We start from the raw sequence: 18,342 nt of genomic DNA on the forward strand, positions 1-18,342 counted from the left end.
ATGTTCTGTTTCCCAGGAGAGGGAAAAGAAAAGAAGACAAAAGAAACCCTCCTCATCCCTCCCCACAGACTTCAAGGACCATCAGTCTGGAATCTGAGTCCCTGACCAGTTCTTTTGTGTTGCTCAATCACCCAAGGCAAGGCCAACCTGCCCATTCAACATCCCTCCCATAAAGTGGGGAAGGGTGGGAAGGAAAACATTCAATGCTCAGTTCCTTTTTTCCTTAGAACAAGCAAATGTGTCACACTGTGGGACAGCCATTTCAGCCCAGCATTCCTACAAGAAATGACTGCCCTTCCACCCAGGAAAGAAAGCCCTGAGTCTGCGTCTCTCCAGTGCAGTTGCTGCGCCACTCTCGGCACTGCACAAAGAGCAAGAGCTTTGTGTGCGGGCACCTTTGTCTGGGAGGCATCTTCATCTGTACTGAACCCTAGACCTAAACTTAAAAAAACCTCTATAACTAAACTTAACCCTAACCCCTAACCATAAAACTATCCCTTACTCTAACCCAAATGTTACCTAAACCCTAACCTTAACCTAATCCTAACCCTAACCTTAACCCTTTCTGTAACCTTAACTCTAAATCCCAGCACCTCACATTAACTCTAACTGTGAATCACCATCTATCGAGTGCAATTTGTGCATCACTCTTGGCACTACACAAAGAGCAAGAGCTTTCTGTGCATGCACCTTTGGACTGGGAGGTATCTTAGACAGTACTGAACCCTAGACCACACCTTAAAAAAAATCTAAGACTAAACCTAACCCTAAACCCTAACCATACCCTTATACCTTCCTCTCACCCAATCATTACCTAAACCCAAACCCAAACCCAAACCCTAACCCTAACCCTAACCCTAACCCTACCCCTAAACCTTACACTAATCTTAAAACAGAGCCCCTAACACTAATCCTAACCCTGACTCACCATCCATCTAATGCAGTTTGTGCACCTCTATTGGCACTACACAGAGAACAAGAGCTTTGTGTGAGGGCACCTTTGTCTGGAAGGCGTCTTTGTTGGTACTGAACCCTAGACCTCAACTTAAAAAATACTCTCAATCTGAATACTAACACCAAACCATAACACTTAATCGTAACCCTATCCCTTACTCTAACTAAAATGTTACCTAAACCCTAACCCTAACATGATCCTTATTTGAACCTATAACCTGAATCCCAACCCCAACCTGAATCTGAAGTCAAACCCTGAACCTGAACCCGAATCGAACTCCGAACCCGAACCCTAACACGAACCCTAAACCCTAATCCTAAACCCTAACACTAATCCAAATACTTTCCTCAAGATAGCAGAGAACCACACCAACAACCACTGGCACTTTCTGCTTCTCAAAGCCAACCAGGCGCACGAGGCCTCACTCCTTCCCCCAGGTAGAATGAGAGTAAAAAACCTGTTCTTTCAGTTTGCCAGAAGAAAGAAAGCGAGAGCTTCCTCTGCCTTCTTATTTATACTTTTGCAAAAGTAAAAATTGTATGGAATACTTGGAACATGGCCTTGGTTCCTTGTTACAACCTGGTTAGCAAGGAAGGCCTAGACTCAAAACCACTACAGGCTTTCTTTCCTGTCTGGAAATGCATTTGTTTGGTGTCAGAACCCCAGCACTGAAATGGTCAGTCTGAGTCCCAAAATGGAATAAGAATGAAGATTCCTCCCAGACAAAAGGTGCCAGCACAGGAAGCTCTATGTGTGTCTGGAGTGCCAAGAGTGGCTCACCAACTGCAGAGGAGAGATGGAGGGTAAGGGTTTTTATTCCAGAGTGGAAATGCATTTGTTTGGTGTAAGAACCCTTTCCCTGGTATTGTCAGTCTTAGACCTCAAATGGAATAAGAATGAAGATTCCTTCCAGACAAAAGGTGCCAGCACAGTGTAATAGGGTGAGTTCGAAAGGATGCCGAGATTGAAAATCAAGACACTGCTGAAAGCTCCACAATAAACCCAATATTTATTACAGAAAGTGGTCAAGTAAATGGGAACTCAAGAGATTGGAAAGGAGATGAGTAAACCAAGCCCTCAGTGAAACCCCCACTCACTCAGGTGTGTTTTACGAGGTTGTCTTACCGACCACAGGAGAACCAGAATTCCCCACAGCAGAGGCTGCAACCTCGGAGGCTCAGCAGGCTCACAAAGATAGCGGCGTCTCCACAAAAGGCAACGTTGTCCTTCCTGTGAAGCTTGAGAGCCCCCAGCACAAACCACCTGCATTTTTATCCACTTAGCTGGTGACGTCTCCCTGGGTCGGTGTGGCAGCACCGCCCAGCCAGAGGCCCTCGGTCCCTCCCCCGTTCTGTGAGTGCCCCCCTTCAGCCATGCGGGAGAACGTGGGGATTCCCCTCGCACTTGCGCTGGTTCACTCAAGGGGTCTGATCTATTTGGGTCCGAGGGCTTTACTTCATCCTCTCATCTTCAGTTTCTCCTTCAGATGTCCTCTATAGACAACCAGTCAATCACAGAAAAACAATTAAAACAGTTTATACAAGAAACTCTCCAAGGACAAAGCTCTCGTTTATCAGTGAACATGGTAGGCAAAGAACAAAACTTTTGCAGGTGGCTGGGCCAAACAGACCAAAAAATATCAGCAATCCCTGATACACCTGCCCTGATTTCTGTGTTGAAGATGCTTCTTCAGCCCTTCTCTGGAGCTGCAGGGGCAGTGCCTCTGTGCAGAACTGGAGGGAAGAGACTCCCAGCAGAGCAGCACAGTCAGGGACAAGGGCACTTGTTCTTTCCACATCTTGGCTTTGGGAAAGGCTGGGGAAGGTTGGGAAAGGTGTTAACAGGGTGGTTTTGCCTGAGCTGTTAAACATGGGAGCGGGTCTATCTTCCCAATTCCCAAGAGAAGAGATGGCAGAAAGCTGCCCTGCAGGTTGTATTGGAAGGAAGAGGAAAAGAGACCGAGGGTAAGGGGTTTCTGTCTGGGAGGGCAGGGCTGTCATTCGCTTGCAGGAGCCCCACACTGCAATTGTCAGTCCGACTGCCAAATTGGAATCTGGACAAAGATTCCTGCCAGACAAAAGGTGGCAGGACAGAAAGCTCTTGCTGCCCATGGAGTGCCCAGGGTTGTCCCCCAACTGCACCTGAAACCCAAAGGTTACAGGTTTTCTTTCCTGGAGGAAAGGCCGTGATTTCACAAAGAGTCCCATGGCAGATGGGTGGGGCTGCACTGTGGGGGTGTGGGGTGTTGGTTCTTTGGTTTCCAGGGGCTATTCCAGAATGGAGAGGATGGACCAGGCCATCCTAAAGGGGTACATGGGTGGGGCTGCATTCTGACCTTGTGGGGTGTTGATTCTTTGGTTGCCAAGGGCTATTCTGGAACGGAGAGTGTAGGCTGTGACATCACAAAAGGGCCTCAAGCACATGGGTTGGTTTAATGGGTTGACCCTGGCTAGATTTCCAACACCCACTAAAAGCTGCTACCTCCCCCTCCCTCTGCAACTCCACAGAGGAGAGAAAAAAAGCAGCAGAGGATTCCTGAGTAGAGATCAGGGTGGGGAGAAAGTCGCTTCCTAATGGGTAAACCAGACTCAAAGTAGGGATAGTACTTAAATTTATTACTGACAGGATAAAAGCCAAAGAGTGAGAAATAAAACAATCTGAAACACACCTTCCCTCCACCCCTCCTTCCTTCTCAGCTCTCCCTCCTCCCTCCAGCGGTGCAGGGGGACAAGAATGGGGGTTACAGTCAGTTGTTGTTTCTGTCACTGCTCAGGGAGAGGAGTTGGATCCTTCCCTGTTCCCTTGGGGGTCCCTCCGACAGGAGACAGTCCTGGATGGACCTCTCCAGTGGGTCCATCCCTCGGGCAGTAGCTCTTCCCAGCCTGCTGTCCTGTGGGTCCCTCCTCCATGGGGTCAGTCCTTCAGGGATGAGCTGACCCAGCGTGGGTCCCCCACAGGGGCCACGAGTCCTGCCCGGCAAAAACCTGCTCCAGCCTGGGCTTCCCTCTGCACGGGCTTCAGGTCCCTGCCAGGACCTGCTCCATCCTGGGCCTGCCCCAGGGTCACAGCCTCCTTCCTGCATCCCCCTGCTCCAGCGTGGGAGCCTCCATGGGCTGCAGGGGGGTCTCTGCACCCCGATGCTCCCCCAGGGGCTGCAGGGCTTCAGCTCTGAGTCCTTCCCATGCTCCTGTGTGGTCCCTTCTGTCCCTCCTTCTGACTGCCCTTGGGGTCTGTGTTATTATCCCACGTTCTCACTCTGCTCTTCCCAGGCTGGAGTTTTTTCTGTACAACACTCCTCTCTTCTGAAATATTTTATCCCACAGGTGTTACTGTCACTCCTAAGTGGCTCAGCCTTGGCCAGTGGCAGGGACTCCATCCTGGAGCAGCTGGCATTGGCTCCATGGCACAGGGGAAGCTTCTGGAGGATTCTAACAGAAACCACCCCTGTAGTTCTGCCCACTACCAAAACTCAGCCACAGAAACCCACTGTCTTGTGCAGCTCTTTCTCCAAGCCAAGCAGGTGGGAGTTGGTGCCAAGGAGCTGAAACCTGCAGGCACAGCCTTTAGTGGAGGAAGCTCAGATTTGCCCAAAGCTGCTTTGAGTCCCAGGGCTTGGATGAGAGAATGGTGGGGTGGGGATAGGGATAAAGTCTGATGGATTGTCAGACAGAAATGGTCTTGATTTTCTTATCAATTCAGAGTGAATTAGGAGGTGCTTGGGATCAATATTGACTGGGGATTCCTGATCTCAATGTAAAAATGGTAAAAAGGTAAACAGGCCACAAAAAAGACATCCTTATTCATTATTTTAATAATACAATATATTCACTTGGATTGCACTTTTGAGATCTGAATAATTAACCACAAAAGAATTGAAGACTTGGAAGGAAATTATTCACAGGGGTTTGTCTGGTTTAGATACCATCACTGAGAAGAGAGTGTGGAGGAATGAGCAGACAGGGAGATCATCCCTGGACAGGGGAAGCAGGAACTCAAGAGTCAGTGGTTACACATGGGAAAAGGACTGTAGAGTGTGGATGTGAAATCTGTCTAATAAACCACGAAAGAATGGAAGAGTTAAAAGTAAATTATTCCCAGAGTTTTGTCTCCTTAAGATGTTCTGAGTGTTAATGAGCCCTTTGGCACTGAATTCCTGAACTGAGGATGGGAAGAATGAACAAGCCTCTAGAAAAGTAAAACTCCCCAGGAAACATCCAAGTTCCTGAGGATGTCAGCAAGTCCCACTTAGGTCATCACTGAAAAGATAGTGTGGAGGAATGAGCAGACAAGGACACCATCCCTGGGGCTGGGGAAGTAGGAACTCAGAGTCACTGGTTCCAGGTGGCAAATGGACTGTGGGATGTTTCTGTGAGAGCCCATAATGGCTGTGCTGCTTTCAGGGGGAGTCCAGTTAAATTTCTTCCCCATGGCCAGTGCAGGGCTGTGTTTTGGATTTGTGCTGAACACAGGGTTGATAATCACAGAGTCACAGAATAGGCTGAGTTGGAAGGCACCACCAAGGATCATCCAGTCCAACCCTTAGCCCTGCACAGGACCATCCCCAAGGCTCCCACCATGAGCCTGAGAGGATCATCCAAACACTTCTTGAGCTCTGTCAGCCTTGGTGCTGTGCCCACTGCCCTGGGGAGCCTGTTCAGTGCCCAACCACCGTTGGAGGAAGAACCTTTTTCTAAAATCCAACCCAACCCTGCCCTGACACAACTCCAGGCCATTCCCTCAGTCCTTTCCCTGGTCACCACAGAGCAGAGCTCAGGGTCTGCCCCTCCTCTGCCCCTCCCCAGAAAGTTGTGACTGCAGTGAAGTCTCCCCTCAGTCTCCTCTTCTCCAGCTGAACACACCAAGTGCCCTCAGTGTCCTCACACACCTTCCCCTCCAGGTTCTTCCCCATCCTTGTGGCCTCCTTTGGACACTCTCCAATGGCTCAATCTCTCCCTTCCATTGTGTCCCCCCAAACTGCCCCAATCTTGCAGGTGAGGCCACCCCAGGGCAGAGCAGAACGGGACAATCCCCTCCTTGATGCCCCCAGCACAGGCTTGGCCCTCCTGGCTGCCAGGGCACTGCTGACTCAGGGCCAACTGGCACCCACCAGCACCCCCAGGGCCCTTTCCCGGCACTGCTTCCCAGTCTCTCATTCCCAGTGTGTTCATCCATCTGGGGTTACCCCTTCCCAGGGCAAAATCCGGCTTTTCCTCCTGGGAACTTCCCATGGTTGGAGATTCCCAGCCCTCAGATCTGTCCAGGTGTCTCTGCAGGACCTCCCTGCTCTCGGGGGACTCAGCAGCTCCTCCCAGCTTTGTGTCATCTCCAGACTTGCTCAGTGTCCCTTCCAGGGCTGTGTCCAGGTCACTGATGGAGATGTTGCAGAGCACAGGCCTGAGATGGAGCAACTGGGATCATACTGGGACTGACTGGGATTATAGTGGGACTGACTGGGATCATACTGTATGTGACTGGAAGCATATTGGGGTTGGCTGGGATCACACTGGGATCATACTGGAGAGACTGGCCTTGCAGGAGTGTGAATAAAACCTTCCTGGGGGTTACTGGGAGTTCCTGGGCCCACCCTTGGAGCCAAGTGGGGGCACACTGGGAACAACTGGAAGATACAGGAACCACCCTGGAGGGGACTGAGACTACAGTTGGGGCAATTGGGATCGTAGTTTGGGCTACTGGGAGCAACTGAGGGAATCTGGGATCATCTGGAAGCAACTGGGAGTAACTGGGAATGACTGAGTGTATGCTGGATGAAACCAGGATATCCTGGGAGTGACTGGGATCATAGGAGGGGTAACTGTAGCAAGGCAAAGGTGAGACCAAGAAAAGGAAGGCCAGGGAAATGTCTCAATGGCCTTGTCCTGTTTCTCTAAAGCATTGATTTAGGGTGCAGGGACGGAGCTGAGCTCATGGGGGGAGTGTGGGGTAAGTGCAGACTCCCAGGTCTGGGTGTGGGGGTGTGATGGAGTGATTGAGGAGTGACTGCAGCTGTTCTGCCTTGACTGACTTAACCACTCCCAGTGGGAGGTGAATGGGATACAACCCTGGACCAGGAGCAAGGAAGGGATTGCTGCCCATCAAGCCAGGAGTCACAGGTAACTGAATCTGGCACTTTTCCAGAGTTTTCCAGTTTTTCTGTAGTTTTCTCTGTTAGTTGCCTGCAGATGAACACCAACCCTTTGTGCCACTGGGTTCAAATGTGATGGCTTTGGATCGTGCTCTGTTTTGTCATCAGTTGAAGGCTGGACCGCCAGAGGAGGCTCAGGATGAACAGTTGTATAAGAGGTCCTGGCTCCTGAAGTACACATTGCATTGCCTTGAGTTGCTCCCTTCTCCAGGGATGCTTTCCTTGCCTGTGGTAATCCTTCAGGAATTTCTGCTCTTGGGATTTTGGAGGGTTGCCTTTGAGCAGGATCATCCTCTGTGTCTCTGCTGCCTCTGTCAAATGTCTCCATGAGGAACCTCAACCGTGACTGGCAAGGCAGAGTTGGGATATTTGTTTCTCCACAGCTCTGCTGAAGAGGATGTCCTGCCCTGCAGTCAAAGATGTTCTTTGCCCTGTGATGACAATGTCCCTTTTTGTCCCTGCCCTTCCTGGGGCAACTGGGAGTGACTGGGAATGACTGGGGTGACCAGGATGTGCTGGCACTGTCTGTAACAATAGTGGGGGTGGGGTAGGTTTGACCTTGGCTGGATTTCAAATACCCACCAAAAGCTGCTCCATTCACTCCCCTCCCCCTTCTCTGCAGCTCCACAGAGGAGAGGAAAGAAAAACAGTTTAAGAATTTCTGAGTAGAGATAAGAACTGGGAGACTCATTTACTAATGAGCAAACCAGACTCCAAATGGGGATAGAACTTAAATTTGTTGCTAACAGGATAAAAATTAAAAAGTGAGAAATAAACCAGTCCTAAACAAACACCTTCCCCCCCTCCTTCCTTGCATGTTCTTCCTCCTCCCCCCAGCAGGGCAGAGGTCGGGGAAGGGTAAAAAGGTCCCAGCCAGATGTGTCTTTTGCCGCTGTTAAAGTGAGTCCATCTCTTGAACTGCAGCTCTTCCCAATCCACTGTCCTGGGGTCCCTTCTCCATGGGGGTGAATGAGTCTCTGCACTCCAATGCTCTTCTGTGTCTGCAGGGGCACAACCTGCATGACCAAAGTCTTCCCCCCAGGCTACAGGGGGTGATGGCTCTGAATCCTTCCCCTGTTTCTGTGGGGTCCCTTCCCACGGGAGACAGTCCCTGATGGGCTTCTCCAGCGTGAGTCCCTCCCTGGGGCAGCAGTTCTTGCTGCTCTGCTGTCCCTTGGGTCCCTCCTCCATGGAGTGCAGTCCTTCCCAGACGAGCTGCCCCGCCGTGGGTCCCTTCCCGGGCTCACAAGTCCTACCCGGGACGAGTCGCTGCAGCGCGGGGGTTTCTCTGCAGGGGCCACAGGTCCCCAGCAGGACTCTGCTCCACCCTGGGCCTGCCACGGGGTCACAGCCACAGCCTCCTTCGGGCAGCCCCCAGTTCCAGCGGGGGCTCTTCCATCAGCCGCAGGGGAGGGGTCTCTGCACCCCAATGGGCTCTACCAGCAGCAGGGCCTTCAGCTCTGTCTTTCCCTGCTGCAGGGGAAAGGGGGGGTCCCTGTGTCCCCCTTGTCCCCCCCTCCCCACTGCACTGACCTTGGAGTCTGCTCGTTATCTCCTGTTCTCTTTTGCTCTTCCCCCTGCCGGGATCTTCTTCTGCTCAACACTCCCTGTTCCCAAACCTGTTATCCCAGAGCGTTCCCGTGATTTCTGGGGTACGAGGATGTGCTGGCACTGTCTGTAACCACAGCGGGGGGTGGGGGGTTTGCCCTTGGCTGGAGCAGCTGCTCCATCTGCTGCTCCTGCCCAGCGGCTCTGCAGAAATCCAGGGCTCGCTGGGCATGGAACGTTATCCCAAGGGACGGAAGAAAGTTGCTTCACTTGCACCCTTGGAGTGTCAGTGTTTGTGATCCTGGGAATCCTCAGGAACCTGCACCAACAGTGCCAGATTATCTGCTGTGGTAAGACATGGACGTGGAGATTGTTTTGAGATGTGTATAAATCTTCCTTGAAAATACAATTGATAGAAAACAATGTTAAAAAAACAAAGAAAAAAAAAGAGAAAAAAGGGGAAAAAAGAAAAAATGAAAAAAATTGAAAAAAAAGAGAAAAAAACAGAAAAAAAAGAAAGAAAAAAGGAAAAAAAAAAAGAAAAAAGAAGAAATAGAAAAAAAGGAAAAGGAAAATAACAAAAAACGGAAAGAAAGGAAAAAAAAAAGGAAAAAAGAAAAAGGAGAAAAAATAAACAATAGAAAAAAAGAAAAGGAAAATTACAAAAAAAAGAAAAAAGCAAAAAAAGGGGAAAAAAATAAGAAAAAGGAAAAAAGACAAAAAAGAAAAAGGAAAAAAATCAAAAAAATGAAAAAAAGAAAGAAAAAAGAGAAAAAAGAAAAATAGAAAAAAAAAGGAAAATTACAAAAAAAAGGAAAAAAGAAAAAAAAGAAAAAGAAAAAAGGAGAAAAAAGAAAAATAGAAAAAAGGAAAAGGAAAATTAAAAAGAAAAAAGAGAAAAAAGAAAAATAGAAAAAAAGGAAAAGGAAAATTAAAAAATAGAAAAAAGAAAAGAGAAGGAAAAAGAGAACAAAGTAAAAATAGAAAAAAAGGAAAATAACAAAAAAAAAGGAAAAATAAGAAAAAAGATAGAAGAGGGAAAAAAAGTAAGAAGAATGAAAAAAAACCAGAAAAAAGAAAGAAAAAACCAACAAAAAAAACCCGAAAAAAACAGGAAAAAAAGATAACAATAAAAAAAAAGAAGACAAAAAGGAAAAAATAAGAAAAAGGAAAAAAAAGAAAGAAAAGAGAGTGGAAAAAACTGAAAAATGGAAAAAGATAAAAAAGGAAAAAGGGAAATAAAGGAAAAAAAGAGAGGGAAAAACGAAAAAAGAGAAAAAAAATAGAAGAAAAAAGAGAAAAAAGGAAAAAGAGTGAAAAAAAACCAAAGGAAAACAGAAAAAAAAGGAAAAAAGAAAAAAGAAAACAAAAAAGACAAAAAGAAAGAAAAATGGAAAAAGAGAAGAAAAAAAAAGAAAAGGAAAAGAGAAAAAAGGAAAAAAGAAAAAAGAAAACACAAAAGAAAAAAAGAAAGAAAAATGGAAAAAGAGAAGAAAAAAAGGGGAAACAGAAGAAAAGGAAAAGAGAAAAAAAGGGAAAAAGAAAACAGAAAACAAAAAAGAAAAAAGAAAGAAAAATGGAAAAAGAGAAGAAAAAAGGGGAAAAAAAAGGAAAAGAGAAAAAAGGGAAAAAAGAAAACAGAAAACAAAAGAGAAAAAAAGAAAGAAAAATGGAAAAAGAGAAAAAAACAGAGAAAAGGAAAAGAGAAAAAAGGGAAAAAGAGAAAAAGAAAACAAAAGAGAAAAAAGAAAGAAAATGGAAAAAGAGAAAAAAGAAAAAGAAAAGGAAAAGAGAAAAAGGAAAAAAAGAAAACAGAAAAAAAAGAAAGAAAAAAGAGAAAAAGAAAAAAGGAAAAAGAGAAGAGAAAAAGAAAAGGAAAAAGAGAAAAAGGGAAAAAGAAAAAGAAGAAAAAGAGAAAAAAGGAAAAGAAAAAATGGAAAAAGAGAAAAGGAAAAAGAGAAAAAGGAAAAGAGAAAAAAAGGAAAAAAGAGAAAAGAGAAAAAAAGAGAAAAAAGAAAGAAAAAGGAAAAAGAGAAGAAAAAGAAAAAGGAAAAAGAGAAAAGGAAAAAGAGAAAGAAAAAGAGAAAAAGAGAAAAAGGAAAACAGAAAAGAAAAAAAGAAAGAAAAAGGAAAAAGAGAAGAAAAAGAAAGAAAAAGGAAAAGAAAAGAAAAAGGAAAAAAGAAAACAGAAAAAGAGAAAAAGAAAGAAAATGGAAAAAGAGAAGAAAAACGGAAAAAAAGGAAAAAGAGAAAAAAAGGAAAAAAGAAAAAGAAAAAGAAAAAAAGAAAGAAAATGGAAAAAGAGAAGAGAAAAGGAAAAAAGAAAAGGAAAAGAGAAAAAGGAAAAAGAAAAGAAAAAGAAAAAGAAAGAAAAAGGAAAAAGAAGAAAAAAGGAAAAAGAAAGAAAGAGAAAAAGAGAAAAAAAGAAAAGGAAAAAGAGAGAAAAAGGAAAAGAAAAGAAAAAGAAAAGAAAAAGAGAAAAAGAAAGAAAAGGAAAAAAGAAAAAGAGAAAAAGAAAGAAAGAAAAAGAAAAAGAGAAAAAAGAAAGAAAAAGGAAAAAGAAAAAGAAAAAGAGAAAAAGAGAAAAAGAGAAAAAGGAAAAAAAGAAAGAAAAGGAAAAAGAGAAAAAGGAAAAAGAGAAAAAGGAAAAAGAAAGGAAAAGAAAAAAGAAAACAGGAAAAAAGAGAAAAAAACCAGAAAAAAAAGAAAGGAAAAGGAAAACAGAAGAAAAAGGAAGAAAAAAACAGAAAAAAGAGAAAGGAAAACAAAAAAAAAGAAAGAAAAAAAACTAGAAAAAAAAAGAAAGGAAAAGGAAAATAGAAAAAAAGGAAAAAAGAAAAAAGAAAACAGAAAACAAAAAAAGAAAGAAAAATGGAAAAAGAGAAGAAAAAACAGAAAAAAAAGAAAAGGAAAACAGAAAAAAGGAAAAAAAGAAAAAAGAAAAAGAAAGAAAAAGGAAAAAGAGAAGAAAAACAGAAAAAAAGAAAAGAAAAAGAAAAAGAAAAAAGAAGAAAAAGAAAAAAAGAGAAAAAGGAAAAAGAGAAGAAAAAGAGAAAAAGGAAAGAAAAGGAAAAAGAGAAAAGGAAAAAAGAAAAAAAGAAAAAAAGAAAGAAAAAGGAAAAAAAAAACCAGAAAAAAGAAAGGAAAAAGAAAAAAGAAAAAAAGAGAAAAAAGAAAAATGGGGAAAAAAGAAAAATGGGGAAAAAAGAAAAAAAGGAAAAAAGAGAAAAAAGGAAAAAAGAAAAAAGAAAAATGGGAAAAAGAAAAAGAGAAAGAGAAAAAGAGAAAAAGAAGAAAAAGAGAAAAGGAAAAAAGAAAAAAAGAGAAAAAGGAAAAAGAGAAGAAAAAGTAAAAAGAGGAAAAAAGAAATAAAAATGAAAGAAAAAGGAATAAAAAAGAGAAAAAAAAACCCCAACAGAATAAACCATAAATGTGGTCCTATCACTTGTGCCTACCCCACATGCAAGAAATGTGTGCTCTGCATCAAAACCAACACTTTCAAAACAAAAAAGGGGGAATGTGACACCCCAAGTAGACAAAGCTGTGTTTACCCTTAGTTTTTTTGAATTTGAATTGACAAGTATTAAACAAAAACCCTCCCAGCAGACACCTGATGACAAGGCCCTCTCGAGTGCTCAGCATGGGGAGGACTCTGCTTGTGTTCTGTCTCCCCCAGGACCCTGCTGGCTTCCAGCCCCTCGGATGGCCCCTTGTCCTGAGTGGGCCTGGCCCGCAATCCCACTGTGCAGATGCAGAGGCTCCCTCAGGAATGCCGGGAGGAGTCAGGGAATGCTGAGCAGAGCAAGCCCTGCCCGGATGGCACCTGGGGCAGATGCTGTTCTAGAGGTAATTCCCTGTGTCTGCTGACTGACTGACCGGCCTCACAGCTCAGCCATGGCTGGACCTGTCACTCAGGGGCCTTCTTGGTCGCACCTGACGTTGGGATTGTTGTGACTGACAACGCCTTGACCATCCCTGTCAGTAATCCTTGTTGCTAAAGTTGTATCACAGATGAAAACATATCTACCCTCCATGTATCACATCCTGACCCTCCTGACCATGAACTCTGCATGTGCAAACAAAGTAGGGCAGAGGTGGGACCAGGGGGAGTCACTCTGCACCTGCACTGAGGGAATGGGGGTGCAAAGGGAGGAGCCACCTTGGCTGAGTGCTTGGAGAGAGACAAGGTTGTTTCTCCGAGTGCAAGTGCACTGGAACCAGCCTGCAGGACCAGCCTGTGTTTTTCTCTGGTGGCTGAACAGCCCCTGCAGGAGGGGAGGGCAATGTGTGGGATCAGGGCACTGCTTTGGGGCCATCCTGGGAATTCCGCTGCACTGAAAGACAAACAGTGGGTGCTGCTCCCGAGGGAATGGGAATGAAAGGGGACACCGAAAAGTGTCATTGGACAAATCCCGAAATGGAACTCTGTGTGTGTGACCTCATTTTCTCCTTCAGCACCCAAGGAGAGGGGCCAAAAAGTGGGGCTTGGGACCCCAAAACTGTTTGGGAGGGAAATTGGGGATTGAGGGGACAATGTGATGGTGGGAGTAACAGGAAGAAGGGTGGAAAAGGGGGAGTGCTGTGGTGGGTACGACGGTCCCATGGGGGTCTTTGGACATAGGGAGGGTGGGAATGGGGGGTGGCCCCCCTGAGCTCCCAGCTTACTGTGGGATGCATCTCTTAGCAATTAATAACATCAGGTTTTGGTATCAACAGATAACTTAAGGGAGTTTTAATTTTGATCAAGGGCATATTCGAATCTGAAGTTCTTTCTGCAACATTTAAGCAGATTGTAACAGGGGACAATGGGAAAGTGGGAGGAACAGGGAGAAGGGTGGAAAAGAAGGGGTGGTCTGCCAGGTCCAACGATCCCATGGGGGTCTTTGGGCCCAAAAGTGCTGGGAAAGTGGGGTGGCCTCCCTGAGCTCCCAACTTGCTGTGGGGTGCTGGAGGCTGCTGGATCCAATCTCAGCCTTGGGTTATGCCAACACTTTCAGTTTAGAGGAATTACAGAGGTGGGACTGAACCACTTTTGTTCCTCAGGGCTTTAATGATGACAAATCAGATCTATTGATAGAAATCAATTATTTAGGGTTACAAATGATCAGACAAAAGATCTTCATCAGAATTATTTACTGCACAATAGAACCACTAAAACTACCAGTAGGACAGCATAACATCGGACAGTGCTCTACACTAAAGCAATTGTTGAAGCAATTCTACTCAAGCTGGCACCAAAGCAAGAATTATGAATTAGAGAGGGATGGAACTCCCCCAGACCAACACTCGGGGGGAGATCTCTGCTCTCAAACTCCAGCAGTGACCTTGGGGTGTCCCCAGCCAAGGCAGGAATCTCCACACACCCCCCCCAAGAAAGGTTCTGTTGGCACAACCTGCCCCTGGCAAAGGGGCCTGGTCCTTTCTGGTAGAAAGGGATGGACTGACAGTCACTGGACTCCAGGGGTTGCCTCACCATCAGGGGGGTCATCTGGGGTGGGAGCAGCAGCCAAAGCTCTTACAGCAGTCAGGGCACTCCAGGGCTTCCCTTACTGGTGGGTCTGTTGGTGATAGGTCAAGGTAGAGCTGTGGGAGAAGCTCTTCCCACACTCCCCACACTTGTAGGGCCTCTCCCCAGTGTGGATGCGCCAGTGAGTGATGAGGTGGTCCTTCCGGTTGAAGCCCTTCCCGCAGTCAGTGCAGCGAAAGGGCCTCTCCCCTGTGTGTGTTCGCTCATGCATGAGGAGATTGGAGCTGGTCCGAAACCTCTTCCCACATTCCCCACACCAGTAGGGCCGTTCCCCAGTGTGGATGAGCTGGTGTTGGAGCAGGTTGGAGTTGTCCCTGAAGCTCTTCCCACATTCCCTACACATGTAGGGCCATTCTACAGTGTGGATGTGCTGGTGCCTGACGAGGTGGGAGCTCTGGCTGAAGCTCTTCCCACATTCCAAGCACTTGTAGGGTTGTTCCCCAGTGTGGATGAGCTGGTGTCGGATCAGGTTGGAGCTGTCCCTGAAGCTCTTCCCACATTCCCTACATGTGTAGGGCCGTTCCCCAGTGTGGATGTGCTGGTGCTTGAGGAGGTTGGTGCTCAGCCTGAAGCTCTTCCCACATTCCAAGCACCTGAAGGGCTTCTCCCTGCTGGGAGGCTGCTCAGGGACCACCAGCTCGGAGCTCCGGTTCAAGCTCCGGCCGCCTTCCCGGCACAGGACGGGTCTTTCCTCCTCAGAGCACCCTGGGCTGGCTTTGCAGCCCCTCCTCCGGGGGCATCTCCGGGCCTTTTCCTCCCCGCTGCCTTCCTGCGTCGGGGAGCCCTTCAAAACGGCCTCTCCCACCAGGCTCTGCCGGGGGGATTTGTCCTCCGTGCTCTCCGTCCTCAGCTCGGGGCCTGGGGCAGGAGGGAAGAAGGACAGGCAGGGGATTTGCCTCCAGCCCAGAGGGAAGGTCAAGGACATTCCCCAGATCCAGCCCCGGCAGGACGGCGGTGCCAGCGGGGTTGTCCTGCAGCCAGGGGTGATGCTCGGCTGCCACAGGCACCACAAGACAGGGCCAAAGGGGCACTGACTTCCTCCTCACCTGCCTGGGGGGTCTGTGGTCCTTTCCTCTTCCTTGCAGCCTCCTCCTCCATCCACCCAAGCTTTGGGAAGGACAAATCCTGCTGGGGGGGAAAACAGGGGCTGAGCGCGTTGCCTTGGGGGTTCCTCCTGCCCAAGTCCATCTCTAGAACTCACCGGGCATCCTGGGACCATAAAAACCTCCAAAACATCACTATTTAGCCCCGAAAACCCCAGCCAGCAGCTCCTCCTCTCTGGTCTCTCCACTGTGCGATTCTGGAGATCCCCTCTGTTCGGGTTGCTGGGATTATTCATGTGTATTTGCGGTCTCCCCTCTACAGGGTCCCTGCCGTCTCCAGGCTGCTGGAGGTCCTAGGAATCCAAGGCTCCCACATCTCCCAACTTCAGGGTTCTGGGGGACCTCCAAGATTCAGCCCACAAAAACCCCAAAACATAAAGGTTTAGATAAAAACCCCTCAGAAATAGCAACAAGACCCCTGACCCCGAAAACTGCAAAAAGTTGAGATTCAGCTGAAATATACTCCAAATTATGAAGATGACCCCAAAAAAATATCTTCCACAAGCTCCCCCTCTCTGGTCTCTCCCCTCTGGGGTTCAGAGGGTCTGCCCAGTCTGGGATGTTGGGGGTCCCACTTAGGGATGCTGGGAGTTTTGGGGATCCCAAGAGTCCCTTCTCCTCTGACTCTCACCTTTGGGGTGCCGCCTTCCCACACATTCCTCCTCTCCGGGTTCTCCACCTTGTTGTCCCAGAGATCCCAGGGGTCCCCACTCTCCAGGTTTCCCCTTCTCTGCTCCCCCCGTTTCAGGCTCCCGGGGGTCCCGGGGCTCCTCCCTCTCCGTGCTCCCCCCTCCACCCAGCCGGGGGTCCCCCAGCTCCGGCATCGCCCGCTCCGCCCTCTACCCTCAGCAGCTCCCAGGGGGACCCCAAAACTGCTGTGTCTCCCCAGCCAGCCCCGGGCTGACAGTGGCCCTGACCCTGTCCCTGCTCCTCCCTGCAGGCTCCGTGGCCGGGCACACTTTGTGTTCCTGGGTGCCACCAGCTCAGCAGCTGCAGCCGCTCCAATCAGCGCCCGCAGCTCTGCAGCAAAGCCCCAGCTCACCTGGCACACAGGGCATGGACACAGCACCTTCTCCCTGCTGGGCACTCCCAGATCAGCCTCTTCCCCAGCACGGGGCTCTCCTGCCTCAGCACCACCTCTGCCTTCCACTTCTTCTCAGGGCCACCTCAGGGCCAGCTCAGGGCCAGCTCTGGGCTCACCTCCGGGCCATTGCTCAGGGGCACCTGGGTGGGAGAGGAGGGGCAGCACCACAAGCAGGTGAGTCCCGAGACCCCCCTGGTGTCCCCAATGTCCTCAGGGCCTCCCCCTGGCCCCAATTCCCTCCCTTTGACACCCCCAATTCCACTGTCCCCAAACCCCATCCCAAATGTCTCCAACCCTCTATCACCCCCCAGGAGCCCCCTCTGGACCCTCTGACCCCAGACCATTCCCCCATTCCCCCTTCACACTCACAGAAAATTCAGTGACATCTGGGGACACATTGGGGACACTTGGGAAGCTTTGGGGGGCACTGGGTGATTACTGGGGCATACTGGGACATACTGGGGGGAACCAGGGGGCACTGGGAGGGACTGGGGCGTTATTGAGGGATGCTGGGAGGGCGCTGGGAGGGACTGGGTGATTACTGGGGGATTACCAGGACACACAGGGAGACACTGGGAAGTTACTGGGCCTCACTGGAGGATCATTGGGCCATACTGGGGGAAAGTGGGAGGTCACTGGGAAACACTGGGTGGTCACTGGGGGGGGGTTACTGGGCCATACTGAGAGCCACTGGGATGTCACTGGGATCCCCTTACCACCATGTGTTTCATCTCCCTGCAAAGAATTTGGGTGGCACCACCAGGACCCCTCCCCTGAGGACTGGGAGACCCCTTGAACCTCACTGATTGGCTTCTGGGGATCCCCTCCCTGTGGGGTCTCTGTGTGCTAAGTTTTAGGGGTCTCTGGGGTTCGGGGGGGGCATCAGGACCCGCTTTCCCTGCGGTCGGTCCGCCCAGCCGGCAGGGGGCGCTGTGGCACGAGAGGCAATGGCGGCGCCCCGCGGGGCCTTATGGGAGTTGAAGTTCGCTCATGGGGACTCCGCTGGCGCCTGCGCAGTGCAGCCATGGCGTTTAAACAGCTCCCCCCCGGGAGGGTTCCGAGGCCCCCAGCGCTTTCAGGGACCTCCTAAACCCCTTCAGGCACCTTCACCCTCCCCTCTGAGCGCCCTCAGGACACCAAATCCCCTCCGCGATCCCCCGACAGCCCCTCACGGACCTCAAAACCTCCTCGGGAACCCCCGAGCCCCTCCTCTCCACTCTGCCGAGCCCTCCAGCCTTCCCACCCACAGCCGCGCTCCCCGCAGCCCCCGAGCGCATCCCCAGCCCCGCCGCAGCCCCCGCAAGATCTCACAGTGCTGAGCAGATTCCGTTGTCACCGCCATCGCTTTCCCGGCAGCCACCGCGGGGCTGTGCGCGCGCACCGCCAGCAGAGACCCCCCCCGCCCCGCCCCCTTTGCGGCGCGGGGCACGCCGGGAGTTGTAGTTGCAGCGGCTCAAAGCTCCAAACTCCCCCAGACTCAATTCCCCACGGGCGTTCCTGGGGCAGAGCGGGGCAGAACCGGGGCGGGGACGGGACGGGCATTGGGTGGAAATCATTAGAAAAACTGTAACCCCTGCGTTGGAAGGGATGGTTGTGGGTTTGTATTCCTGGAGCCTGGAGGCTCATGGAAACCTCTGCTGCTTGTCTGACCTTCTATCTAGTTTTGCCTGGAGTCTTTTTCCCTCTGCAGCCTTTTAGGCAACAACGTTTATGGGGTTTATGAGGATATGGCCTTTATGAGAACCTCTTATGAGGTGTATGGGCTTTCTGAGGACAGCACCTTTATGACCTGCATGGGCTTTATGCAGAGAGATGTTTTACGATGAGAGCTCTGTCATGAGGTTTATGAGCTTTCTGAGAACACTCTTTTATGACATTTATGGTGTTTATGAGGGCAGAGCCTTTATGATGTTTGCCCCTTCTGAGGTGCACGGGCTTTATGAGGATAGAGCCTTTAAGAGGTTTATGGCATTTATGAGAACA

General features: G+C 48.8%; 1 protein-coding gene across 3 annotated transcripts; it reads right to left on the reverse strand.

Moving 5' to 3' along the window:
- Positions 1-13,675: 13,675 nt before the first annotated feature.
- Positions 13,676-17,720, reverse strand: LOC126650012 (zinc finger protein 239-like). Of its 3 annotated transcripts, XM_050334452.1 has the most exons (5): positions 17,671-17,720; positions 16,318-16,499; positions 15,374-15,617; positions 15,219-15,300; positions 13,676-15,030 (listed from the first exon to the last, which is right to left on the reverse strand). In XM_050334452.1, exons 3-5 carry the CDS (start codon positions 15,509-15,511, stop codon positions 14,192-14,194), a joined length of 1,059 nt encoding a protein of 352 aa, XP_050190409.1. In that variant the 5' UTR covers positions 15,512-15,617; positions 16,318-16,499; positions 17,671-17,720; the 3' UTR covers positions 13,676-14,191. The 3 variants fall into 3 exon arrangements, with proteins under 3 accessions (XP_050190409.1, XP_050190410.1, XP_050190411.1); XM_050334453.1 differs by lacking the exon at positions 15,374-15,617 and having other exon boundaries at positions 15,219-15,297; XM_050334454.1 differs by lacking the exon at positions 15,374-15,617.
- Between the last annotated feature and the right edge of the window lie 622 nt (positions 17,721-18,342).

Source organism: Myiozetetes cayanensis, unplaced genomic scaffold, assembly GCF_022539395.1.
Source record: "Myiozetetes cayanensis isolate MyiCay16 unplaced genomic scaffold, myiCay2020 scf536, whole genome shotgun sequence".
Taxonomy (NCBI): domain Eukaryota; kingdom Metazoa; phylum Chordata; class Aves; order Passeriformes; family Tyrannidae; genus Myiozetetes; species Myiozetetes cayanensis.

Excerpts from the sequence above, each read along its gene's own strand:
- LOC126650012 (XM_050334452.1), bottom strand. The coding sequence starts at position 15,511 with ATGAATAATCCCAGCAACCCGAACAGAGGGGATCTCCAGAATCGCACA. Across the intron at positions 15,301-15,373 it reads TTATGGTCCCAGGATGCCCG|CAGGATTTGTCCTTCCCAAA; the intron begins GTGAGTTCTAGA and ends TTTCCCCCCCAG. Across the intron at positions 15,031-15,218 it reads ACCACAGACCCCCCAGGCAG|GCCCCGAGCTGAGGACGGAG; the intron begins GTGAGGAGGAAG and ends CTCCTGCCCCAG.